Source organism: Rousettus aegyptiacus, unplaced genomic scaffold (genome assembly GCF_014176215.1).
Source record: "Rousettus aegyptiacus isolate mRouAeg1 unplaced genomic scaffold, mRouAeg1.p scaffold_m13_p_6, whole genome shotgun sequence".
Lineage (NCBI taxonomy): Eukaryota > Metazoa > Chordata > Mammalia > Chiroptera > Pteropodidae > Rousettus > Rousettus aegyptiacus.
Genome location: NW_023416309.1, coordinates 41,099,388 through 41,125,125, shown reverse-complemented (window position 1 = coordinate 41,125,125; position 25,738 = coordinate 41,099,388). Strand labels below are relative to the sequence as shown.

Genomic DNA, 25,738 nt, shown 5'->3' with positions numbered 1-25,738 from the left:
ATGCTTGCATGAAGAAATTGGGCAGCACTGGGGTGGGTAGCAGCCAAGGGAAGAGTATACCACTGCAAAAAACAAATTTGTGAATTACCAGACTAGTTTATGTTTGTGACTTTTTCCCTTGGCCCTTAATAAATAGGGCAGTCACTCTATGGACTTTTTACTGAAATTATTGTGTACTAATTGTCAAATTTTATGAAAAGTATATGAGAAAAATGCTAAATGATAGGAAGAATATATGTATAGTTTAGGAAAATCCTTTTGAATCTTTTAATGGAAACAGTTCCTGTGAAATTTCATGTCCAAGCAATAAATAGCAATTTGGCAAATAATATTAAATAAAAGTTTAAAACTTTCCTCTTGTTGATCTTCAACCTCTGGATTCTCTAGTATCATGTCTCTTGTCATTAAAACTATCCATTCCTCATTATCCTCTCCCGATTTTCTTTCTTTTTTTTTTTTTAATAATAATATCAGACATCTATTTCATAACTGTATCTTTGTGTTCTCAGCTTTGTCCCATTCTGTTTTCTACCCTTGCCTTGTTAATACATAGCTTTTGCTCCCAAGCACATTTTTTCCTACTTTGTAATTCCTTTCTTGCCTAGTGACCTGCACACAGCCCTCAGGAAGCCCTTTAAGCCCAGACACTCTTCCCTCCCTCATATCTTCTTGGACTATTACCTGAGTGAAGATAATACAAATCCACTGCAGACTCCCAGATAATCTAATTAGGTCTTTTATATTGAGGTTCACTCTCCCATTATATTTTTTTCTTTTTACCTCTATCTTTTACACTAAGACTGCTACTTTAAAAATGTGAGCCTCACTGGTAGAAAACCAGATTACCACTGTGTTCTACATAGTGACTCATCAAACAGTCAGTATAGAATTTTGAGTGTGTACTATTTAGAGCCCATTAATGCATGTGTTGACATTGAGTCAAAAATAATATAAATGACAATAATGCCACACACAAAAATACACCAAATACATCCATCCTTTTTCCTCCAATGATTCTCTGTGAAAGAAACAGGTAGAAACATAGGATATATTTCAGAGCTCAATTGGGTTCTTGGTGTAATGTTTAGCACTAGTGACTTCAAATAAGAGTGCATTAAGCAAAAGAATTTTAATTTTTTTTCTTTCAAAAGAGTTTTCAGAGTAACAGAGAATTTGACTTGCATACAGAAATACCTATGTGTTTTATAGTATATCAGTTTATATAATTTAAGGCATAAAAAGGTGAGAGTTGGTTATTTTTTGTTTTTTAAATTCATTTAGCAGGTCCTCGAATAATGTCGCTTTGTTCAAAATTGTCTCATTACACCATTGATTAGATGCTGTAGGAACTTGACTCCTGTTTATGTCAATTAGCCTATGGTAGAACTGGTTTCATTGCATGTAGTTTTGCTTAAAGTTGCAGAACCTATTAAAACAACATTAAGTGAGGATTTATTGTGTGCTCCCTTAAAGGAGTGTTTTCATTATGCCATTAGTTTAATAAAAGTTCTAAATTATTTAAAGAAAGTTAGAAAATTTAAAAATTTTTAAGATGCACAACGGGAAAACATTTAATATATCATCTAATAAAAAAAGGCCTACAGAATTATATTTAATTTTATTTTTAAATTTTCATATGAAGAAGAATTAGAAGAGACCTTTCCTAGGAAATTAAAATAATTAACATGTTTGGGTTCTGTAACTATAGGTGATTTTTCTTTTTTTATTGGTCTTCCATTGTTTTCTTTATTGTTAGTATAGGATATTATTTATGCAATAAATAAAATTCAGTGATAGGAGAGAAAGCTTGGAATTTGTAATTTACATTGACTCTCAAGACTTCTCTTACTCTGTCTGGCAAAAGCTATGCCCTTGCTATTTCCAGTATTTGATCTTAACCTCCTAGCAGCCTGTGGTGGTAGGAATGGAACAGAGATCACTGGGTGTCCTGCCTCAGTACCTGAAGTCAGCATATGGTTAATACCGCACATTGTACTTTCAGAGTGATGATGTTCAAAGACTATAGGATTTGTAGATGCTTCAGAACGCCATCTATTCCAGACAATTTAGGACACAGTATTACCAGGGTGCTTAAGAGCAACTGTCAGATATGCCTGAGTTTGAATCCCAGTTTTGTCAAGTAACAGGTATAACTGGGGCAAATTACTTCTTTGAACTTATGTTTATTTATGTATAAAATGGGAAAATAACAAAATCTATATCATAGAGTCGTAGCAAGGATTAATACGGTAAATCTACTAAGAATGTTTAGTGAATGCCTAGGAGATGCATTCACTAAATGCATCTTGCTTGGCACTCCTGACTTCCTACTTTAGAGCTTTGCTCAAGGTATTTTCTGGGCATCCCCTATTTAATTTGTTTATTTCGCATCCATAGATGAAGTAAGAGTTACCAGCTCAATTTTTCTATGCTGTGCTAATGTGATGTCGGCTGACTGGGGATCATGTGCTCCTTTTATAGCAGTTGCTCTGTCTTTTTCCATATCTGCTTATTGAAATAACCTTCTTCTTTTACTTTACAGATATATGTAATTGACAGCGCAGACAGAAAAAGATTTGAAGAGACGGGTCAGGTAAATAATTCTTCTGTTGAGCTATTTCCCAAGTAACTGGGTATTCATTAATCTGCCTTGTAAAAGGATGAGGATGAGGGAGGTATTATTTTGTTTAACCTCTGCAGTTTAAACAAGACAGTTGTTCCGGCAAACAAATAAAAATACCAGTTGCCGAAGAAGAAATTAGTTGAGAATCTTTTAAACAATTTTTTTTTTTGATTAAAGCCTTTTAGTTTTAATCAAATTAAACAATCAAGGTATAAGCAAATGGAACTTACTGCCATGCCTAAGAGCTCTTCAGTTTCTTCCCAGGCCACATAGAAATGAACCCAGAGGAACAATTCACTTACCATTTCTTTGTATGTTTTTCATTATCAACTTAATTGATCCAAGGCTAACTTTAACAAATTCAGTGGGGTGGGAAGAAATGTGCAAGCCAAGACTAAGCCGCTCTTATTTCCAAGCCAAGAGCTAGGTTTACTTTGAACCCAAATATGGCTTTAAATGCAGAGTACCTGTCAACATGATTATACGATGCAATTTGTGTACACAATTTTAAGTAGAGAAGCAGTGGGCACAGACTTTTTACTGAGTACACTGATAAGAAGCAAAGGGTAGAGTGGACCTCTTTGGAGAAACACGATTACATTTCATTGCAGAGTCCTTGGCTTATGTCCTAACCTACCAGAGGTGGCCTTCCAAAGGTAGCAGTCCCCACGTTTATGTTTCTTTTTCCTGGAAATTAGTTTGAGAACTCTCTAGACTCTTGAAAACAACCATTCTATACCTTGATGATTTCTGGATCATCACGCATGTAAACTAGTGTTAAACATGAGCTTGGAAGTAAAGGGTGTCATATAATGATCTCTTGAACCATTTAGTTCTCTTTGACAAACACAAGTATCCTGAATAGCTAAAATCTGGGTTCAATGGGGCAAAGTGGATCCTGGCATTTAGTATACACTCTCTCCTGTACATATTGCAGACAGAGTTGGCATACAGTTTAGACTCCAAACAATAGACTAAAAGTCAAAGACCTTGCCAGATGCACTAATACAGTTATTTTAGGAAGTGGGTTTAATGAGATGTAATGCATATTGCATGCATGTTTTGGAGATAAAGATTAGTGAAACAGAATTATAGTCTCTAAAGCAGTTGTTATTTTCAGTTTATATTTAAAAATATGTGTGTGTGTGTGCATATATATATATATATATATATATATATATAAATATTCATTGAAAGTTATTTGCAGATAATAACCTTGGGTAAGTTTTAAATCTCTAATCATGACTGTGTTCTTCCTTGAACAGTGTTTCTCAAAGTCTGATCTGTGAATCCCCTATAGCAGAACGACCTGGGGAGCTCGCTGAAAATGCAAATTCCAGGGCTCTGGCTCAGACATTTCAAAGTCAGCATCTCTGGGGTAGGCCCAGGAATTTGCCAGGGGATTCTTCCACAGGCTCAAGTTTGAGAACCACTGCCTTTGAAGATTGCTAGTTGGTCAGCTTACATGGTTTTTGTTTGTTTGTTTGTTTGTTTGTTTTTCTGATTAGAAATGAATGGTTACATATCACAGATTTCATCCTTCCCTCCCCATCTATTCTCAAAATGATCTAGGAACTAGCTGAATTACTGGAGGAAGAAAAGCTAAGTTGTGTGCCAGTGCTCATCTTTGCTAATAAACAGGATCTGCTCACGGCAGCCCCTGCCTCTGAAATTGCAGAAGGACTGAACCTGCACACCATCCGCGACCGAGTCTGGCAGATCCAGTCTTGTTCAGCTCTCACAGGAGAGGGCGTTCAGGTGAGATTACCGGAAGGTTTGGTCACCTGGCAGTATGACAACCAACCAAGGTAGTCTGTCTTATTGGTTGGGCTGATGTAGATAGAAAAAGGATATGACACAAACAGCCCTTGATTGGCAGATGAACCATTCCAGGATGTGGAGGGCATAGAGAAGTGTAGTTTTTTTCTACTTAGCGACCAGTACGACATCATTAAGTGTTCTAGGAAAGCCACAGACAAACCACCTCATTAGGTAGGGGGTCAGAACAGAAGACTTAGAAGATGCTTTCTAACTCTAGGATTTTTTGATGGTTGGAGATTTTGCGTTGTGTCTCATATTATGGATGTTGAATACATGTACTCCCAAGGTAACACAGCCATCAGTAATTTTGCACAGTAGTTATCCTAAAAGTGTTTTGCTTTGTTTTGTTTTGTTTTGTATTGTTTTGTTTTCTGTTGGCTGTCTCCACTGCCTTCAGCGTTGGTGTCTGTTTTCTGCTACTTCAGGTTGCTTTCCCACTGGGAGGCTTCAGCTAACAGAAAGCCCCATGTTTTCTACTAAGGAACTGTATACCGGAAGAGCAGGCTCCCCCTTATTTGATATTAATTTAGGACAGAAAGCTGTTGTATCCCAGACACCTGAGAGGCTGTTTCCTCAAAGAATGATAACCAGTTTTAGCTCTGATGCTTCCTATGAAGCAGCCTAAAACCAGGTGACACTTGGAGTCAGCCCGCTAGGACTGCTGCTTTATTTCAAAGCCCCAGCATGCTCCACATGCCTCATTTTAAACATCTGGTGGACCTGCCATGGAAGTGACACCATGCTGTGAGCATCGGACAGTACAGCTCTAAGATGCTGTGGGGGATTAACAACATCTAAAGAAATGGTGTCTTCCCTCATGCCATATGGCGCGCGTCTCTAATGGCATGAACTTGGTGTGTTGAGGTATGAACCTGTAATTTGATTCTCGATCGTTGTCCTGCAGCCCCTTCTAATGCTCTTCTTCCCTCTCTCCTAAGACATTTGCCATTGATTTGTCTTAAAACAGCCTGACTGCTTTTATTTCAAGCAAATAATCACATCCTAGAATTATCTCACTTATTCCATCTGTTTGCTGCTTTGTTTTTTTTTCTTTTTATTACACAAACAACCAGGGCCTGCTTCTGTGCATGGCCTCTAGATCTGAGACCAGACCAGTCAGCACAAGGCAAGTGCCCCTTCCTCCAGACTTCTCAATACCTGCACCCTCTGAAGAGCTTCATACATGTGTGTGTGGATAGTGTGGGCTGTCAAGTAGCCAGAGATTACCTCAGCTACATCCCCAGAATGGATGCTGGAGCTCTGTGGGTTTCTGTAAGGTTTAGGTTTTAGGGATGGGGTAGATGTTAAGTCTTCTTTCCTTCCTTCATTCCTTTCTAGACTCTGGTTATAAAGGTAAAGTATTCTCATTGTTAATCATATAAAAGTATATAAAATTTAAAACTGAAAAGTTTTTTACTCTCCCTTAATCCCACCCGACAAAGGAACTATTAATAGTTTTATTTTTCTTGAGTCTCCTCTATAAAATGACAATCACAATATATGATTACAAATCTATCAAATTAACTGCTTTTTCAGCTTAATTTAGGCTGGTCCAACAAGTATACTACCCAGGATTTTTTGAATTGGTAAGCTCTGATCACTTTATTTAGCTTCTCACTTTTTTTAAAAAAATCAAGTTTTGCCTAAGGTATTTATTTCCCTTGATTGTGCATAAAATGATCTTCAGAGGCCTAAGGTTATTTTTGTGAAGATGAAGCCTTCTTGTGTTTGTACAAACCACTTTAGCAAGAGGACTCTGCCTCTCTAAATCACAAGTATGGAGAGTAAAGGACATCTTGAGCTTTGGGGCTCTAAAGGCGGAACTAAAGAAAATAAACATATTGTGTGCCTACTTCTAAGAAAGTGGGAATTGACAGCTCCATAATCTTTTTTCCCTTGGCCAAAGTGTGGAAAGGAAGAAAGAGCAAAGCCAAAATTAACAGTGAGGTTCTTGTTTCTTCAGCCAGCCTCCAGGATGTAAACAGGAGGGACTAGAGTTATCTAGAATCAGTATTGAGAGTAGTGACATTGAAGTCAAGGGTACTTCTTCAGAGGAGCCTGGGGATGGGGAAGGAGCTCTAGTCACTGTCTTCCCAGCCCCCACCCCAGCCTGCCCTGCCTGGAGGAGGCCCCAGGATAGGGCTCTATGTTCCTGGCTGTGTAACCGCTGTAGAGGTGGAGTTCCCTTTAAGTCACAAGATCTTTTGATCAAAAAGGGGGCAATGAGCTATCTATCAGCAGAGAGCCGGGTAGGGCTTTAAAATCAACCGGTTTAAATCAAGTGAGATAATCGTGTATGGTTGGATTTTTTGAGAAAGTTCTCCTCAGATCAGGGACCTTCAGCAAGCGATTCACAGGAAGTGATACCAAGAGAGATCTGACAAAGAACTGTGAGCAAAAAAAAAATAATGATTTTTATATGGAGGAGAAATAGTTTGAAGGTCACTTAATTAGTTTAGTAGATAGTACCATGGTGTATAGAATTGGGTAGTTAAGACTGGGATTTCAAGGTTAATGAGATTAGATTATGGTTAATAGAATGATATAAATTTAGAGAATTTAACCATTATTTGAAATGAGTTATTTAATAAAAATGTTAATTAAGAAGGGAATCTGCCGTCTATTGTCCTTTAATGGTAACCTTTGGGGACTAGAGAAAGGTCGCGGAGTTTTCCGTGGAAACGCTTTTCACTGTGACGCATTGATTGGCCATGTCCCTCCTTCAGGTGATGCCTCTGTCCTGAGCTCTCGCCCACTCAGCCAGTGTCGTGGTATTCACTTTAAAAAGAGTCACGCAGTTGGAATTCTTTTTCTACAATCCTTAGTTCAAGTACAGGCCTTTAATGATTCTTATTAATTATGGTTTTAAGTATTCCTAAAAATGAAAGCCTTCACTAGAAAAATGTCCTCAAGATCACTTTCAGACATGGACACTGTGTGATAATTACTAAAACTCCCTAAATTCTTATTTCATCCCCCCATTCCACCCTCCCCACCCCGCCGCCCTCTGAAAGGTGGTCAGTAATGGGCAAAGCTGCCCACAAGATCAGACTTTAAAGGGTCAAGTAACATCTGGCACCAGAGCTCAAATGACAGCTGAAAGAAAAAATGTCTAACAGTTAAAAAAAAAAAAAAAAAAAAAAAAAGACCCGGAATTTCTGTTAACAGTTTCAGGTGTTTAAAGACAGTGTCTCTATTTATGTTCCGTTTGTGTGTGTGTGTTTAATCAGAATGTTTGAGAGACCTGTCTTATACTGATAAATAACACCCTCGAGTGGGTGAGCCAGAGGAATAGCCACATCTCTGCTAGATGGTGGGCTACACCTTCTGGACTCATGGAGCAGGCGTGTCACTTCTCCTTAGCCGAGTAGCTTAAACACATGATTCGAGCTTATGGAAGTTAGTGATTCCTGGGATGGATTTCAGGTTTTTGTCCTACCTGATGTTCTGAAAGCCAATACGTGCAGTCTCTACGAGAACTGGCAAGCCCATGTGGTGTTCAGCAGCCCCTGCTCTGAGTGTGGAAATTGACTTTTGAGGGCTTTAAGAGAGTTCAGAACAGGTCTTTCTCTGCCTGATTGATGGTGACGAGGAGGCCAGCCCATCATGTAATTAAAGCAGGTTTTCATGGGAAACTCGAGAGCAGAGCATAGGTAAAGGGCACTAGAAGCTGAAGGAGAGCATCAATCTTGGAAACCTTGTCCTGCTGAGAGGCCCAGAGTCCAGAGGAGTGATCAGAAGAGACCCAGTTATGTCAAGCAGATGAAGGCAGAAAGAGGAGAAACTGAAAAATGTCTGGGAGGGAAAACCTGCAGCCCCTTAGCCAGACTGCATGTCAGACGTGGAGGCTACCTCCCTCTGCGCCCTTGGGGACAGGGCCAGGGTTGCTAGGGCCTTTCCTAATCGGTAACATCTAGCCCTAGGACTCTCTTCTCTTTCCCTAGGTGTCTAGAAAATAATGAACAAAGGATCTGGCTTAGAGCCAGAGAAAGGTCGAGAGAAATCAACTCTCCTTCCACCTACAGATGCGAATTTGAACCCCAGATCACAGTTGTCCTTTGCTGTTGTAGTGTCAGGTGTTTGAAGACATTTTCTCTCTAAAACCTCGTGTGTGTGTGTGTGTGTGTGTGTGTGTGTGTGTGTGTGTGTGTGTGTGTTTAATTAAAATCATACTGAAATAGAATTTCCTTTCAGCGCAGAGATCAGCAGTTCCAACCTGGTCTCTAGCCTCAGTCATAACAGAGACCTGCCTATACCAATAGCTTGCACTAGCAGGAAATTCTCCTGGGTATTGCTCTCCATGCCCCCACCTCATGCTCACCTTTTCTTTTCACATCTCTCCTACATTCCCCATCTTCCTTCTCTAAACGGGAGCGATGGTCCGGCTCATAGTAGTCTCACTTATATATAAAAGACCCCTAGCAGCCAGAGCCCTGATGTGTGACCTGTACTTAAGAGTGCCTTGCAGATGCACACTAAACAATTCGCTAGCCCAGTATCTGTTTTTCCTTGGCCTAGGGGACTCTTCCCTTAATATACCAAAAGAATTTCGACATTTTTAAAAATGACATTTACCACTTCTTTCTAGGCCTGGCATCAGTTATTTTTGACTCCAAGTGTACAAGGAACTACTTATCTGCAAGTCAGACCTCAGGTTTATTTTTAAACTTTCAGACCTCTCTATAGACTAAGAAAGCAAGCTTGGGACATGCAATTTTGCTACCTCTCTGGTGCAGTGCCCCTTGTCACCAGAAAAAATATGAATAGCAAGCAGTATTTTATGTGTGCTGCATCCAGCTGCTCCTTGACCCTGGGGGCCCCGTGGCACAGTGGGAGAGGCCACATCGCTCAGGAAGGGTCTGAGCTTCTCCTCATCTTAAAGCAATTACAGATGTGACTCATAGTCCTCATGGCATTACACACCGGGCCCACCCAACCAGGGCTGCCACTGCTTCCTTCCAACCATCAAGCGGTGACGGATGCATTGTAGAGCGATCAAATTAATAGGAACAGTGCAGTCAGAAACCACTCTTCCCATAGAAAGGGGTGCCATGCTTTTAATCCTGGACCATCGAGATCTGGGATGAGTAGATTTCCACCCCTGTGGTTAGGGGCAGCCTTTTATTTTTCCCAGTGGTTATAGCAGGGAATAATATCATGAAATGGTAAAGTTTATTTCCTCTGCATGAGCGCAAAGCTCAGTATTTGAGGTTCAGTGTCTCTCTTTAGTCTCTATTATTGAATTAAAGCTAATCAATTTAAATTCAGTTTCAGCAAGGTTGGTCAGGGGAGGTGTGGTGGAGGAAGAAAGGGAAGACGACTGCTCATGCCATATGATTTTCATCCCCGTGACGAAGATCAAATGTGCAGAAATTCGGTCAAACCAGTTTTTAACAATAAAGGTTCAACCATTAAACAAACCTATGAGTTCATTTCCTTCTTTGGAGGCAGAACAGTAACCTAGTTTAAGTAACCGATCACCTTTTCTCAGTCGTCTATTAAAAAAAAATAAACCCTTGCCAAATTAAGGCGAGAGTGATGCGGCACACTAATTTAAACAGGAGAAGCAGAGGGTGCCACCTCTTGCTATGATGTTGTCTCTAAATGTGGAGTTTCCACCAGAGGCGATGGTCTTGGCGGAGAGTTATTATGCTAAGAAAGTGCAGCAAGATAAATATGCAGCTCCACATGCAGAGATACCTGGCTGCCCAGGAATCTGGAGAGCTGAGTGGCCAAAAACAGCCTCTAGCACCTTCAGAGCTACAGCCAAACTATGGCAGGGTGCTTGGCTTGGGGCCCCACTCTCATACCCTTATAGTCAGCTGGGGGTCATAAGGAAAAAACAACTGGAATTGCACTCTGTCCCACCTTCAGGGTGATGCCCAGCTTCTTTCTAGGCTTGAGGCCGAGCTCCACCTTCCGGTACTTGCCTGCATCCACTGAGAAATGGCAAATGGTTGAAGAGCGTGGGTGCTGGGGCTTGATCGCCTGGGCTCACAGTCTGCCTCTGCCACACGCTGTTCTGTGCCCCCATTTCCTCATCTGTAATGTGGAAATTATATAGTACCCACGTCACAGGGTTGTCACAAGGATTAATTGAAAATCTATAAATTGTCTACTGCAGGGCAGATACTATACCAGGCTCTAAACACATCCTCAAGCCAGGCTGACATGGACCCCCCCTCCCCCGCTTTAGTGGGCTTGGATAACACTTATTGTTCCTTTCCAGTAGGCAACTTGGCACAGCTTGTTTCTGATTTGATTGAGGAGGTGTTAGCCCTGTTGACTGTTGCTTCCCCAACAACCCCCAACCTCCAGCTTCAGTTCTCCTCTAGGTGATAAAAGGAAAGGTACAACTCCCCAACCCCCAAACACTTCAGATGAGGGCAGCCTCCTCAAGAGCAGCCACAGGGCTTGGCCCCTGTTAATTCTCCCTCAGCTTCTCATACTCTTTCAAGATGCTGGAGGCAGCTGCAGAGGCTCAGGGACCAGCAAGTCATCTGGTGGGTACTGACCTCCAGGCGCCCTCTGTTGGCAGGACTGTAGCTGGAAGGGCTTTGCCACCACTGGCCCTCACGGTTGGAGGACAGTGCCCCTTGGTAGGGTTACCCCGTTTAAATCCCCTCTGCCTCCATAACAGACGCCCAGGAGAAAGCTGCCCCTCTCCCTCCACGTTCTGCTTTGGGTTCCTGCAGCTGAGTAAATATTTTTCCTATCTTCGACTGCATTCAAGTTCAGTTGCATATAATAAAAGACACACACACCCTGCATAATCAGCTATAAAACAAGGGGAAGAAATGGTACTCAGATAGTGTGGAAACACTGTTCTTGATTTCTCTGAGAAGATGATTTGATTAAGTATTGCACATCTCTGTAGAGGAGAAAATATTGAGGTGCGCATCTTTGGTAGTGTTTGTGCGGGTTCCTGAAAATGGAAAGTGCTACATAAGTGCTGAGCTATTCAGCTTTGAAGGCAAAGAGAAGATGGTTATCTTATTCATCTGTCTTCTATTTGTAAAATCTTTTTTGTCTCCTGGCAGGTGATCATTTTTTTTTTTCCTGGAAACCAATTAGCTACTAAAATTAAACATGCTTCTCTTTAAATTAATCCTTTTCATAAAATGGTCTTAAAGTTGGCCTCAGCTTTTCAAGTAAGTAGCTGACCCAGTTGTAATTGGAGATGGATTTGGAGGCCACCTTTCTCCCACCTCGGCATTCCCCCCGCCCGCTTCCACGGCTGCCAGGTGCTGTCCACCTTTGGGCTTTCAGCCATGGCCAGCCTCATCTTGGCATATTCCCTAAAGTCCACTCTGGAACTGCCATCAGATTATCTGGTTCTCCTGCCCAAGTGCTCTGATGGCAAGTGGCAGTTTTAATCACTGTAAATTCAGGTTATGGTCAGATTAGCCAAGAGATAGGATGCCTGCTGGTTGTTTTGCAGTGATGTATTGTTTATGGGATTAATGCTCCGAATGGCCAAGGGTGTCAGCTGATATTTATTACTTTAAGCTGGCTCAGCTGTTCAGGTTCAACAGCTAGCTCCATGGTCACAGGAAATGCGGGGCTCTGCATGTCGTGTATGCCCTGAGATGTGCAGATGTGACCAGGACCTCAGCAAGCACGTGATATAGATGCAGGGGAAAGGGGTTTGTTGCAGGAGCCTCCTTGGATTTTTGTTCTGGGCTTCTGAGGGAACTTCACACACCCCTGAAGGTCAGAGAGACTCTGGGGAAAGGGAGAGCAGTCATGGGTGGCTTCAAAGGGGGTTGGAAAGGAGGTCATCTCTGGCAAGCCTGGCATCCAGGAGAAATCATGCCACCTGCCAGTTGACTGTAGGCATTGTGTGGTTTTTACATCTGTCCCTCTCCAGCCTTCTGAGAGAGGACACTTTCAAGGTCACTGTGCCTTTAAGGGAACCTTCTCCCCAGTCCCTCTGCTTAGTAAAGAATCAGGCCAGGCCCTTTTAAACCTATCTGTAGTGCTGCACGAAGAGAAATAAATGCACATTGCCCCAGTGTATGTCTAGTAACACACACTGCAGTTGGTTTGTTTTTCCAAAAAGAAATTTAATTTAAACCAAGTGTACACTACCATACTGTAAACATACCAGGGCACCAGAAGGGTGGCTTATTGAATTTAATGCCCTAGCAAAGGTCAGCTTTTAGAAAAAGCCAAAAATGGCTGGAATCTTTCCTGATAGCTCCTCAATCAGGCCTTGGATCCAGGCAGATGTGTTTGTTTTTTCAGAGGGAGTTCCTGAGGACCCATCTCAAGTTCAGATACTGGGTACTCCCCTCCCATCTCCCTTCTCTGCTCTCAGAGGCCTCCCTCTTCCTCCCCAGGAGGTCACTGTCTCTGGTGGCCCAGGTGGGCCCCTGGGGCGAGGAAACTCCCTGTAGCTGGTGGTTGGAGAGGTAGGGCCCCAGATTCCCTACTCCCCACCTCTTCTGGGCTTGAGTGTATGGTGCCTTTCTTACAACTAACGCTGCCTTTCTCTGCCCATTTCCCTCAAAGGATGGCATGAACTGGGTCTGCAAAAATGTCATTGCAAAGAAGAAATAAAATCTAGACGAATGGAGACGCAGGAGCCGCGGGAGCTGAATTCTGTCCTGAAAAACACTAATTTGCTGCTTTCTGACCAAATGTTTTTCCATCTGTGTACAGCTACAGCTGTTTGAAGAGAGGGAACAACACAGTTTAAACAGAATCATCATTCCAGCAGTAGATTTAACTGATCTCTGAGGTTCAGTATCATTTTTCAAATAAAGGAATTATATTATTTCCTCTGCATAATTGAAATAGTATTAAATGTCTCAAAGCACATGATTAGAAAATGAGATCTTTTAAATGAGCAAGAGATTGCGTTGCAGTTCAGTCAATTCCAGTGGGCTTTTTCTTTTTTTCTCCAAAAAGAAAACGAGAAAGAAAGGAAAAGAGGAAGAAGCAGCTTATGCTGTGTTCATTTATTTACTGACCTGTCCCTCAACATTCTCCTATGGTTTTGAAAGCACACAGTGTTTGCTGGTGCTAGTCAGTGATTTTTACCATCACCAGCTGAGCTAGGGCTGCATTCTGTTCTGTCCGGAGGGAAGCTGCTGGGGGGAAGGGAGGAAAGGCAGATGATTAAACCATCTTGTCATGCAGGTGAGCGACAGTGTGTGTAATCCTCACCCTTTGGAGAGAAAAAAAATCCTTTCTTGCAAACAAGTCACCACAGAAACATACTCCATCCCCAACCCCCCAGGCAGCCACACAGGGAAACAAATTCTTATGACTTTTGACTATACTGACATCTGGAATGTAAGGAGAGGTGGGAGGTTTAATTCCAGAAAAATTACAAGGTCCTTAGAAAGCCCTCACATTGAGGGCTCAGGCTAGCGTAAACAGGCTTTCTCCAGTTCAGTGGAGCAGGGAGCAGCGGACTCTGAGATTAGCTGGCTTCTCCACAGCCATCCTATAGAAGAGATTTCTATAGCTCAAAGAATTCTGTGTTTAAATGATCACAATAGGCTGCTGCTATCAGATTTTAAAAATAAATGCAGCTTTAAAATGAACCTGCTCCACTAAGAGAAAGCAGGCAGATCGATTTTTAGAGAGGATCAATTTTTACAGTGCTGGCAACTTGGTGGTGTGGGATGCTCATGGGTGGAGAGGGTTTGCTGCTGGGAAGAATGTGTATGATTACAAGAGCCATGCCCAGGGAAGTTAGAGTCACCCCAGATGCTGGTCTCCCCTGCCTCTCTCCAGCAAAATGTGTCCTCTGTCGATTGATTGGAGAGGACTGGCAGAAGACTTCTCCTGCCCCATGCTGCAAAAAGAGCTTGTTTCCCTGAGCCTTAAGAAATCCCCGGCTTCAAACATGGGAAAGTCAGCCAGAACATCACCCGGCTCCTGAATTGAACTCTGTTCTGGTGCCTGAGCTCAGGGGTTTTCAGGGAATGAATAAGAGACTGTCCCGTGGCTGGTGGGTCCCAGGAGGCCAGCTGCCTTCTTGTGCTGGGAAGTAGCCCTTCCCAAACCCACCAAGGCACATGAGCAGACCAGAGGGGCCACTCTAGCCTCTGGCCCTCAGTACACAGCTTCTCAGGACAGAGTTGTGAGGTGAGGCTGAAGCATGTCCAGCCTCAAAAGCAGTCTAGGGTGAAAGTCATTAACAATGTCAGTCATGAAAAGGTGCCCCAGGGTTGCTGTGGAGGGATCTGTAAGGACTTGCAAAACAAAAGGAGGTGAGGTTGGTTTAAACCACTGAGCTAGCTGCCCCCTGCTACCTCCTCTGGCTTTTCTGTCTCACCCAAGAACCTCTCGCTTTGAACTGAGGCAAACAGCATTATAAGGAACGGAAATCCCCTTCTGTCAGGCTGGAAATGTGGCTCTAGCACTTGAAAATGGGTTTTCACTCCAACCAGTGCACCATGGATGCGAGCTGAGGGGCACAATGCCGGCTTCGAGGTCTGTAATTTTGGAACAACGTGATATGTAACTTTAACTCTGGCAGTGGATGGTCTGTAAAATATTTTGGTCCTTTTCCACCAACTTAGGGAACTGTTTAAAAGAACCTTCCCCAGGCCTCTGCCAGCAGGCAGAAGCCACTTGCCCTCCTCTGATAGCCTCTGTGAGCGTTTAGAGTTGCTTTTCAGCTAAAGACACAGACAGAAGGTAGAGCCCTGGTAACCTTCCTGAGGGCTCACGGGGTAGATGAGAGAAGCCGGAAAAATGCAGACTTTGAAAGCTTTCATTTGTAAAAACAAAATGCTTCTAAAGTCCCCCTTTTCTCTCCCCCGCCTCCTGTGGCCAGGACCAGAAGACAGAATTTGAAGCTGGAAAGGGGATACCTGGTTTCCCACCCTCCCGCCCCCAGTGAGTCTTGGGAAGACTTGACCTGAGCACGACTGCATCTGAATATTCAAGGAGAAGTCTGGGGTCCGGAGGGCAGAGCAGGCCCAGGACGCGGCAGGGTGGGGGTGCGGGGCAGGATGTGTGCTCAAACCGGCTGTGGGAAAAACTTCCCTCCCCTCCTCCCGACCTTCCCTGTGCTGCTCCTTCTGGCTGGATCCCCGCTCCCAGCGCAGCACACCCTTTCCCCTTCACTCTCCCTTGGTTACTATGGAAACAAGGGTGTCATTGATGTGGGCTGAGCTGGGGGAACATGTCGGCGCACAGCTGAAAGTCAGCGATTATGCCGGCGGGTGAAAATGTGCCGCGGCGAAAGAAGTCCGTAGCTCCCGAAACTGCTGTGAGGACACAGTCCTGCCCCCTCCCTCCCTCCATCTCCACTTCTCTCTCTCTCCTGGCTTTTGACAAATTTCTTTATTCCCTTCTGGGCTAAAGCGGTGGCTATTTTTGTGCCACTCTGTGCCCCACCCTCACTGTCGGCTGCTCCTTATCCGGCCTGGCCTGGAGGGTGACACCATGTCACCCTCGCCAGGACTCGTCCCTTGATTCCCGTCAGAGTTTGCTTTGATTTCTCTTTCCTTCTCAGGGGCCAGTTTTTACTTCCTTTTATTTTTAGCTCTGCGCTCCATGTGGTTTCAGGGTTCAATCTGATCCACTGAAAGGTTCTTTTTTTTTTTTTTTTTAACAGTCCCTTTTGAAAATGATAATCAAAGGAAGGGACGTGGTATTTGGTCATGTGGAAAATTCAATGTATAATTTAGACGTCTGTCAAAAATCCAACAAATAAAATTTAGCCGAAATGAAGGCAGCCAGGAATGTGTTGTGTTCTTTGCTGGAGCTGAGGAGGGACTGAGATCTGTTTATGCTTTCAGAGATTAGCATTCCTCAAGGTGCTTTTCCCCCAACCCCCCAGGATACAATATTAACACCACCAACAACAAAAATAAATATAACCTTTAGTAAGCCCCTCCTACATATCTTGCATGCATCATGGGGCAGCATGAGTCCCATTTCTCAGTTGAGGAAGTGAGGCCCTTGCCTCAGTTAAGGATTTTGCCCAAGCTCACAGAGCCTTTACACTGGGTCTGAAAGCTACAGCAGGCTGCCCGTAGGACAAAGACAGTTAACAGCCCATTTCTCAACAGTCCAAGCTCACACCATGGGTCTCCTCTGACCAGCACTGATCCCCTGGGGTTCTCTGTCCCAGGTGTTGGATGTCCTCTATCCTCAGAGCAGCACAACCGTAGATTCTGTACCATCCTTAATACAGACAGGAAAAAGGGAGAAGACATTAAGAAAGTTAGGACTGACAAGGTGACTTGCGATTGCCTAGTACCTGATACTGGGGCTTCCTATTAGAGTTCAGAGAGGGAAATAGATTTAACTGAAGTCACACAGTAGGTGGCAGAGCGGGCAGCAGTCCAGGGCTCCACCCTCTGGAGTAGAGGAGCTTATCTTCCCCCATGGCGGCCTCACTTCTGAGGTCTAGAGACATAACAGCCGGGCTGGTCCCAAGGACCCAGCTTTAAAGGCAAGCTGTTGGAAGAATAGAGGGGAGCCTGAGGCAGGAGGAGAGAGAAGCTCTAGCATTGCCAAACAAATGGCAAGACATTCGACTAAAGGTGAATTTCAAATAAACAAAAGAATCTTCTTTAATACAAATATGTCCCATGCAATATTTGGGATATACTTATAATGCTTAAAAAAAAAAAAAAAGTCATTGTTTATCTGAAATTCAAATTTAACTGGCCATCCCGGTCTTTTGTTGTTGTTTTGCTAAATCTGGCAACCCAATCCAGATCACCCAGCTCAATAAAGGGACAGTGTGGTACAATTAAAATGTGTGCTCTCTGGAGTTGGAGAGACCTGGGGTTCAAACCTTGCTCACCTACAAATCAGTACTGTGATCCTGGGCAAGCTGGCTACTCTCAGAGTCTTGCTTCTTCATCTGTGGACTAAAGTAGTAGGGAGATTGAAAGGGATATAATGTAAATACAGCACCTAGACCTTGGGCAATAGCTAGGTGTAGTACGAACATTCTGTGCCTCAGTTTCCTACTTGTAAAATTTGGTAATAGTCATCTACCTCGTGGGATTCTCCAGGGAATTAGATGAAGTTATGGATGTGCAGGCCATAGTAGGTGCTAAATCGTTATAATAACCGACAGAAATTCTGGAGTCCAGGCCTTCCCAGACCCCCAAGACCTCTCACATGGGTCTCTAATTTTCCACGCAACAAGCAAGCAGCGAGCAGCCTTCCCTGGAGGTGCTGGCAGCCCCCTCCTCTCTGGGGCTCCCAGGGCCACCCCAGCCACACCTCCTGCAATTAGATTTGTAAGTGGGAACAGGCTCTTGTCAGAGGCTCCTGATTGGCTCCAGGCAAAAACACAGTTTAGCGCTCAGTCAAGCTGCATTTTAGGGCCTCTGTCTCTCTCTCCCCCCTCTCCCCCTTAATTGCAATCTGTTCAGTAATTTCCTTTTCCAACACTGCAGAACACAGAGAAGCTTCAGCACCAAGAGCCGGCAAGGGAGGAGGGAAAGAGAGCTCCTACTCCCTGCAGTGAATCTGCTGGTCCAGCACTGTGTCAGGGTGTGTGTGTGTCCAGAACCAGCCACACACATGGGCACGTGGAGCTATGGCCAACCCCACGGAGTCAGATCAGAGCAAATCATTAGGGGGGACATCCACTTGTAGCAGGTATTTCAGTTATATTTAATCCTTGCAACATTATTAACTGTAGGTATTATCACTCCCAGTTTGGGGATAGGGCTCATAGAACTTGACTCACTTGCTCAAGATCACACAAGAAGAACAAGACAGAGGCAGGATTTGAACTCAGGCGTGTTAGACTGCTGGGCTCCAAGTTCATACCACGATACCTTTTCCCCTTTAGGCTTTTAAGCCTAGAAACGGAGCTAAAGAATCCTCCTTCACAAATGAACACAGAGGTTTCTTTTCCCAGAGTGAATAGCAGTGTCCCAGGAACAAAAAAGGCTTTGCTAAAGAAATGAAATATTCATGACAGCATTGTAGCGAGCAAGCTGAGTCAAGGAGGGGAAGGGTTTATGGGAGAACTGCTTGGATACCCAAAGCTGAAAGCTATGAAAGTTGGGGCAGAACTATCATTTAGCTAAGCAAATTCCTGTTAGTCATTCGCTGATTTAATCCTTTGATTAGCCCTATAAGGTAACCATGCCTATCCCCATTTCCCAGTTGAGGAAACCAAGGCTTTCAAAGGCTAAGTCACTTGCCTAGAATCACACAGCTAGGAAATGGCTTGGCTGGGATTCCTGCTGACAGGAAAGCCCGTTTTTCTCCAGGACACCATCCTGACTAAGCACAGGGCCATGAGCTGCTGGGAGCAATGGGGGAATAGGGCTCCAGGAAACAAGGAGGGAGTGAGAGGCCTGCCTCATTCTGTGCCAACCCCCTCTTCAGGATCCACAAGACCCTTCCCTAGAATCCCAGAGATAGCTGCTGCTCTGGAGGCCACCAGCAGAGGGGGCAGAGGGCCCTGGCCCCACCCTGACAACAAAGGAAAGAGGCTGGGATGGCTGTTGCCCATAGGGCCCTGGCCTGGCATCAGTTGCTTCCATTATCAATCAGGACTCAGCAGCCCCTATCCAGTGCCCTGACCCAAAATAGAGGAGAGGGAGTCTGTCAGCAAAAGGGCCACCAGCCCTTAGAGCCCACTTAGACTGCTGGAGGGGAAAGGGAAAGGGCTGACTGCAGATAGACCCACGTGGCCACTCAGAGTCTTTCTTTGTCTTGTTAGCAGAATGTATGTCCCTGAGACTAGACCAACCTGTCACCCAGGGCATTGCTGATCCATATTGGAGAGGATACATCATACTGGGATGCAAGGCTTGGCACTAGTTAAGGGCCTCTCAGCCCTTGTGTAGGGCAAAAGCTGCACAGCCATACTTGGTGGCCCTGTTACACCAACCAGACCCCTCCCTGGGCCTGGCTATCAACGCTCACCCACCCCAACCCAGTCCTCAGTCCCCATCTGGGCAACCTGCTCTAAAGAGTTGGAGCCCACCAGTCGCCCTTCCTCAGCCTTCCTGCTGCCAAGAGGTCACAATCACACAAATTATGCTGGCACAGCAAACCCACCTTCCGGAGGCACAGATCTGATCTGAGACTTTTGAATATGAACAGAACCTCCCTGTAGCCTCCAAACGACAAAGTCAAAGTCCTTTTCCTGCTGAGATGCTACAGATGGCTTTTGGAGAGAAGGGAAAAGGGAGCTTTGGTTTGTAAGCAACAGCCCATCCTGGGGCCAATGGGTGCCATCCAACCCAACTTTCCCCTCAATTCCCCCAGCTCCTGTAGGGATTCAGCCAATTCCCCAGGCCCCTTTCCGACCCCGAACCCCCTCAGATATGCCGGAGCAGCAAGTTGGGAGGAAGAAAAAGAAGGAGGAAGGGATATTCAGGGCCCGGGATGCTGATTCCAGGCAGAGGGGAAGTGTCTGCACAGCTGCAGGCAGCACCCCCCCATCCCCTGTCTGAGAATGGGTACATCACCCCCTCCCGCGCGCCTGCCTCCGCTCCTGAAACAGTTGGTCCTAATGAACGCAAAGCAGGCAGGGCAGCTGTGTGCATTATCCATATGCATGGGGAGGTGTATATTTATCCTCACATCCCACCCCACCCTGCAGCTGCTGCCATCCCCTATGCCAGGAGGGTGAGTGGGCATAAGTACCCAGGCTGCTCCCAGGCCCTGGGCCCCCTCTCCTTCCAGCCCTTGCTCCCCAGCCCACGCCTACAGCTTTCACTTGACCCATTTTGGAGGCAGAAGTTTGTATGTGTGTTTGAGAGAAAAAGAGAGAGAGAGTGCACACATCATTTCCCCAGTTGGTGCTTTTGATTTCCTCTGAAGTGTCTTGATTGCCGGACGTACAATGGCATCTTGCTGCCAGTGCTCCCTCAGCAGCTTCTGGCTCTGTGCCTCCTCCTCCCTAGGGCTGGAGTTTTCTGCTGACTCCAGGGCCCATGGCTGGCTGGCAGGAAAGAAGGCCTGATCTAGGCTTCCATTCCTTGGCTTGAGCAGAGGGACCTGTCACAGTTCTTCCTGCTCCTTGCGCTGGGGCCGACCTGCTTCCTGCACCCCTACCTCCTCTTTTACTTGGACCTCCTGCTACCTCCTAGCTAGCCACTTTGTCCTCCCATGCCTGGCTACTCACCTCCTTTGTTTTAAAACGCAGTTCCCCTATGCAGATGCCTTCAGAGGCTTTGCTGCTATGGGACATTCCAGGTCCCTCTGATATGACCCAAACCTTTTTATAAACCTGACAATCATGGGCTGTCACGCATACCCTAAGCTTCAGATGAGCTGTCCCCACTGTCTCCCAACCTAACCCCACAATTTTATTTCCTCACCTGCGCTCATAACCACCTCCTCCCAGGGCGTATCCCTATTCTTTTGTGCATATCTTACTGCTCCTTTAGGGAGTGATTCAAGTCCTATATCCCCAGGAAGATGGCCTGGTCCCTCTAGCCCATAGGGCTCCCCTTTGAAACTCATAGAGCCCTGAGAGCCTAGGCATTTGGCATTTGTTCATTCACTCATTCATTCATTCATTTATTCATTCATTCATACCTCTTGAGCAGAAGCAAAGCACTTATTTTTTTTTTTTTTACTTATAAATTGTTTATTTCTGGAAATTTCAGCAAAGCAGTTATAATGCTTCACATCCTGGCCCTGTTCCCTCACACTGTTCTGACCTCATCGCTCACTGCTCTGCCCCTCACTCACTCTTTCCAGCCACACTCGCCCCCTTGGTGTTCCTGAAACAAGCATCATCTGCCTCAGGCCTCTTGGCTTGTTCCCTCTGCCTCCACGCTCTTGTTCCAGATAGCCCAGACCTTGCCTCCTCGCATTCTGGAGTCTCTGCCCAATGTCACCTCAATAAACCCATGCCCGACTGCCTCCCTATATAGAAATTGCCATGCCCCCTCTCCCCTCCTATTTCGCCCTATCCCCCTCACCCTGTTTTACTTTCCTTCATATTAATTATTAGCAACGAACATTTACTGATTTATTAGTTGTCACCTATCTCTTCCTTGTTAAATTATCAGCTCCAAGAGGGCAAAAGAGCTTGTCTGTTTTGTTAACCTAAGTTATCTCCAACTTTGGAATAGTGCCCAGTATTAGAAGGACCTCGATAACTATTTGTTGAATAAATGAATGAATGAATGAATGAATGAATAAAACGGGCACTGTTCCAGGCTCTGAAAAATCAAAGATGACTAATATTTCATGTCCTCCAGGGATGCACAAGCTAGTAGACATGTAAGCTATGCAGCTTGTAACCAGAGTTGGTTAAAATACCAAGTGCTCACTTTGGCTGCACATGTACTAAAAAATTGGAACATGACAGAGAAGATTAGCATGGCCCGTCCATAAGGATGACACATAAATTCATGAAGGATTCCATATTTTCTGAAAGAAAACCAATAAAATGCACCTAAGGCAACAAAAGAAAAAAAAAAACAAAACCAAGCAAGAGTGTTTAAGTGCACGGGAGTGTGGTTGGCCCAAAGGACCATAAACATGATAGCTATCGATGCCTGAAAGCAGACCATGTCAGCACCAAACCTGGCACTTTACACACATCATCTCAGTACTCCCAACACCCGCTCTGGAGAAGGTGGAGAGGGTTGAGCAAAGGAGGTGAGACTCCGGGGCTTGGGAGACAATCAGGCAGAGGGATCAGAAGAGAACTAGGGCCTGGAACCACATGGACTGCTGGAGAACTTACTCTAAGCATACAATTTTGCTGAGTGGAGCTCAGGGAGCTGCAGTGATAGGAATGACATTTGGTGTGGCTGTAGAGTCCCTGTCTGTTAGGCCATGAGCTACCCATTTGCATCCCTGCTCATTGCCCTGCAACAGACACAGACAAGGAGAATGTCTGATGACAACACCCAATTCACAATCAGGCATCCAGGAATCCACATATCAATTGACTCCCTGCCATAGTTTTTTTCCAGGTAGACCAGACGTCCACTTCACCCTTAATACTCAATTCTTGGTAGCCTACTTTTTCATTCCACTTGTAATTTTGAGACATTGCCTGTGCCACCTCTAATCCCCATCCCCCATCCTATAAGCTGTTGAAAACTATGCCTCATACCACTCCATATATTACTCTCTTCTTGCCTCAATGTAAATAAGAAAGAAAAAAAAAAAAAACCCATGGCACAGAGCAGATGAATTCTTTCTCAAGAAATATCCAATTGTTGAAGATCCGGTACGAGGAGAAATTATTATCCTGGTTTGCTGCAGTTGAGAGGAATGAACCACAAAACAATTTAAAAAAAAAAAAATTGGTCACCAGTGGAGGAAACATTCGGACTCCCAGTGCAGAACTCTGGGTTAAGTCCGTTGCCAAGTCCCTGCATCATAAACGCCAGGGAGAGGGGACTTTAGGGAAGAAGCCCTGGGTTCTTGAGTGTTTCCCTCACTCAGAGGTGTGCTTCCCATACACCATGGAGAATACTGTAGAGGCCAAAGCTCTATCCACCAGATTTCTATTTATTTTTAAGAGCTTTCACTGTAGATGGAGTGTCTTGAGGTTGTTAAGTTCTCTGTAGCTGGAGCAATTCAAACAGAGAGTGAATATATCCTGCCCTGGAAGGGAAGAAAGCCTTTGGGGTGAAGCCGGAAAGGACAGAATGTTGGGGGAAGAAAGAAAGAAGCAGAAGGAAGAAGCTGATGTTCCTAAGGCCAGCCCCCTGCTGGTCCAGGTCTCTAACCTCTCCCCTATGAGCCTCCCAACCCTAATTGCCTCTGCCCCATACTCTGGTCTGTTTCCCATTCCCCTTAGCTTCCAGTGAAGTTTCTGGGATCTTAGCCTTGAATCCCAGGCCCTTGACCCAGTACTTGCGCACAGAGTATAGGGAAGGGGCAGTCCAAGAGTGCCCTCAATTTTATTCCTCTAACTCAAAAAGACAGGACTCACAGGATTCTAGAACTAGTACCAGGATCTCAGATTCTAGAGACCACTGATTTTTTTTTGAATTTTATTAAATTTATTGGGGTGACATTGGTTAGTAAGATTACATAAGTTTTAAGTGTACAGTTCTATATCTCTGCATATTGTATTGTGTGTTCACCACTCAAAGTTTGGTAAGAGACTACTGTTTCTAAAGCACTTCTAAGTAAGAGTTATCCAAAATCATACAGGGGGGTAATCACTTTAGAAGAAGGGTAAAAACGTGGTGGGGTATGTCCAGGGGTACCCGGGGATCATTTTCCACTTCCCTTTACTGCACAGCCCCAGTAAGGTAGGCATACCCCCTTTCTCTGTAGACCTAGAGCTCTAGGTTGGGGAAGGACATGTCCTAGACCCTCCGCCCTCTCCCCACGCCCACCCTGGGAATTTACAGAAGTCAGAGGTGGGGTAGGGAATCCCCCAGGGGGACAGGTCTGGTCCTGAAAGTGTTCATCGGTTCTCCCCCGCCCTCGGATGGGAGAAAATGAAGGTGTCTGAGGAAAGAGCATGGTGACAACGATAGAGTCTGAGTGGGTGGGTGTGAACAGGGACTGAGGAATCCAGAAACGAGATTAGAACGTGGGGTCTTGACTTGGAGAGAGGGGCCTGGAGCGCTGACTCAGCGGCGTCGCTGCTCGGGGAGTTCCCCGCTACCCCTCTCCTCAGGGTGCCCTTTGAAGCCCGGTGGCGGCTTTGATCTGGGGTCTACCGGGCTCTCAGCTGGCCGGGCCAGATGGACTGGGGGAGGGGCGGAGGAGCCGACGAGCCCTCCGGCTTTGCCCTCCTGTGGCCCCCTGCACCCCACCTGGACATGGAGACTGTTTCCGGCTGTTTCAGGGGGCACCCGAGTCCCGCCCCCACCCTTGCCTTGCAGCTGTTCCCCAGCTGCCCTGCCCCACCCCAAAGACAGCTGGGAGAGAGGCTGGGGGTGGGGAGCAGGGCGCAGCTGCTCGGCTCGGGCTGGGACCCGGGAGGGGAGGGACATGAAAGAGCTCGGGCCGGCGGGGGTGGAGGGCGCAGGAAACCCTCCGGCGGTTGCCTCCTGGCGGGCCCCGCACATCTGGGCCACAGGAACCGCTGCCCCCCGTCGGTGGGGTGGGGGAAGAAGCGCTCCCGACACCCAGCCCTTCCCGGCAAGGGGAGTTGTGACCGCCTCTCCGGGAAAGTCGCGAGGGCCACGCCGGGGATGTGAGAGCTGCTCTCTCTTAGTCGTTAGCGGATTGAGGCACAGGGTGTGCCTGTGGGCGCGAGAGGTGCCTAAGTGCGCACCCCAGTGCAGTGTATGGAAGCACCCCCCTCCCACGCCTTCTCCTGCGGGCCCTGTTTCCTGGGGCGACTCCAGCTCTTTCTGGGCTTTCTCTATCCCTGGCCTTTTTGGGAGGTGGGTGACAGCTGTTACCACAAAGCCAGGGACAGCTGGGTGGCTGGGGACAGCTGGATGGGGTTAGCTTATCCCTGCATCCAGACTGCCCAGGCACCCCCAGGCCATACTCCAGGCAGCTGGCTGCTTCGCCCACAGCCTGTGTGCCTGAGTGTGTTGTTTGGGGTGGGCTTTCAGAGCTCGGATCTGGAGGAGGGGGCTCAAGCCCATCCCACCCTCAACCTGAGTCACCCTGGAAAAAGGACCTCTCCCATTAGCTAAAACAAAACTAGGCTAAGTGGGAAAGAAATTGGGCAGCCTTCTTCTGTCTTGGCTTCCAACTCTTGGCACAGACGATGGATGTCTTAGGGTTCCTGAAAACTAGAGAAAGGGACAGTGGGAGGGGAACAGATGTGAGTGGAGTTAAATGTCTTGTCTGTCCACCACCGCCTGGCCACAGTCATCCCTCTACCCATAGCTGGAGGGGCACAGTGCTCCAGCTCTCTGCCCTGTCTCTTTAGCCTCAAACAGGTGCAGAGGACAAGATGGGGGCAGCCCAGCTGTTGTCATCCTGCTCCTGGCTTTGGCTCCCTAAGTGGGGAAGGGGGAGCAACGAAGCAAGGGTCCACCCACCTCATAATGAGTCATTTTCTACTCCCACAGGATGGGACAGAGGTACTTGGCAGAACCAAAATTCGTTTGGTCTGGGCAGCCCAAATGGCCTGATCATGTCCTCTAACCTGTGTCCTTATTTTTCTGAGAAGATGGGTGACTAGGGGTTGGTGAGGCTTGGACCCCTGGCACAGGACTGACACACCGCTCCCTGCTTTGCTCTAGGCTTCTTGCGGTGGGAGGTGCTCAGGCCCTGATTGTATCCAGACAAGGGCAAAGAGAACTAAGCACACAGCAAAAAAGTCCCCCTTACTGTATGGAAGCTACTATATGGAAGAGTATAGGCTGCTTTACAATGTAAGTAGATCCTTGTAGTGTTAGGCAACAAACCAAGGATCTTTTTTAAAGGTCAGCTTCCCTGCAAAGG

General features: G+C 45.8%; 1 protein-coding gene and 1 non-coding gene across 2 annotated transcripts in view; both read left to right on the top strand.

Moving 5' to 3' along the window:
* ARL3 (ADP ribosylation factor like GTPase 3) overlaps positions 1-13,237 on the top strand; it is a 29,627-nt gene extending 16,390 nt beyond the window's left edge. Inside the window, exons 4-6 of the mRNA XM_016154518.2 lie at positions 2,543-2,593; positions 4,196-4,381; positions 12,959-13,237. Coding sequence (XP_016010004.1) covers positions 2,543-2,593; positions 4,196-4,381; positions 12,959-13,006 — 285 coding nt within the window. The 3' untranslated portion in view covers positions 13,007-13,237. The remainder of the gene's footprint in view (positions 1-2,542; positions 2,594-4,195; positions 4,382-12,958) is intronic.
* An 8,439-nt stretch (positions 13,238-21,676) lies between these two features.
* Positions 21,677-21,785, top strand: LOC118604401. The gene has a single exon (XR_004951715.1). It is a non-coding gene; the product is annotated as a U6 spliceosomal RNA (small nuclear RNA).
* The last annotated feature ends 3,953 nt before the right edge of the window (positions 21,786-25,738 follow it).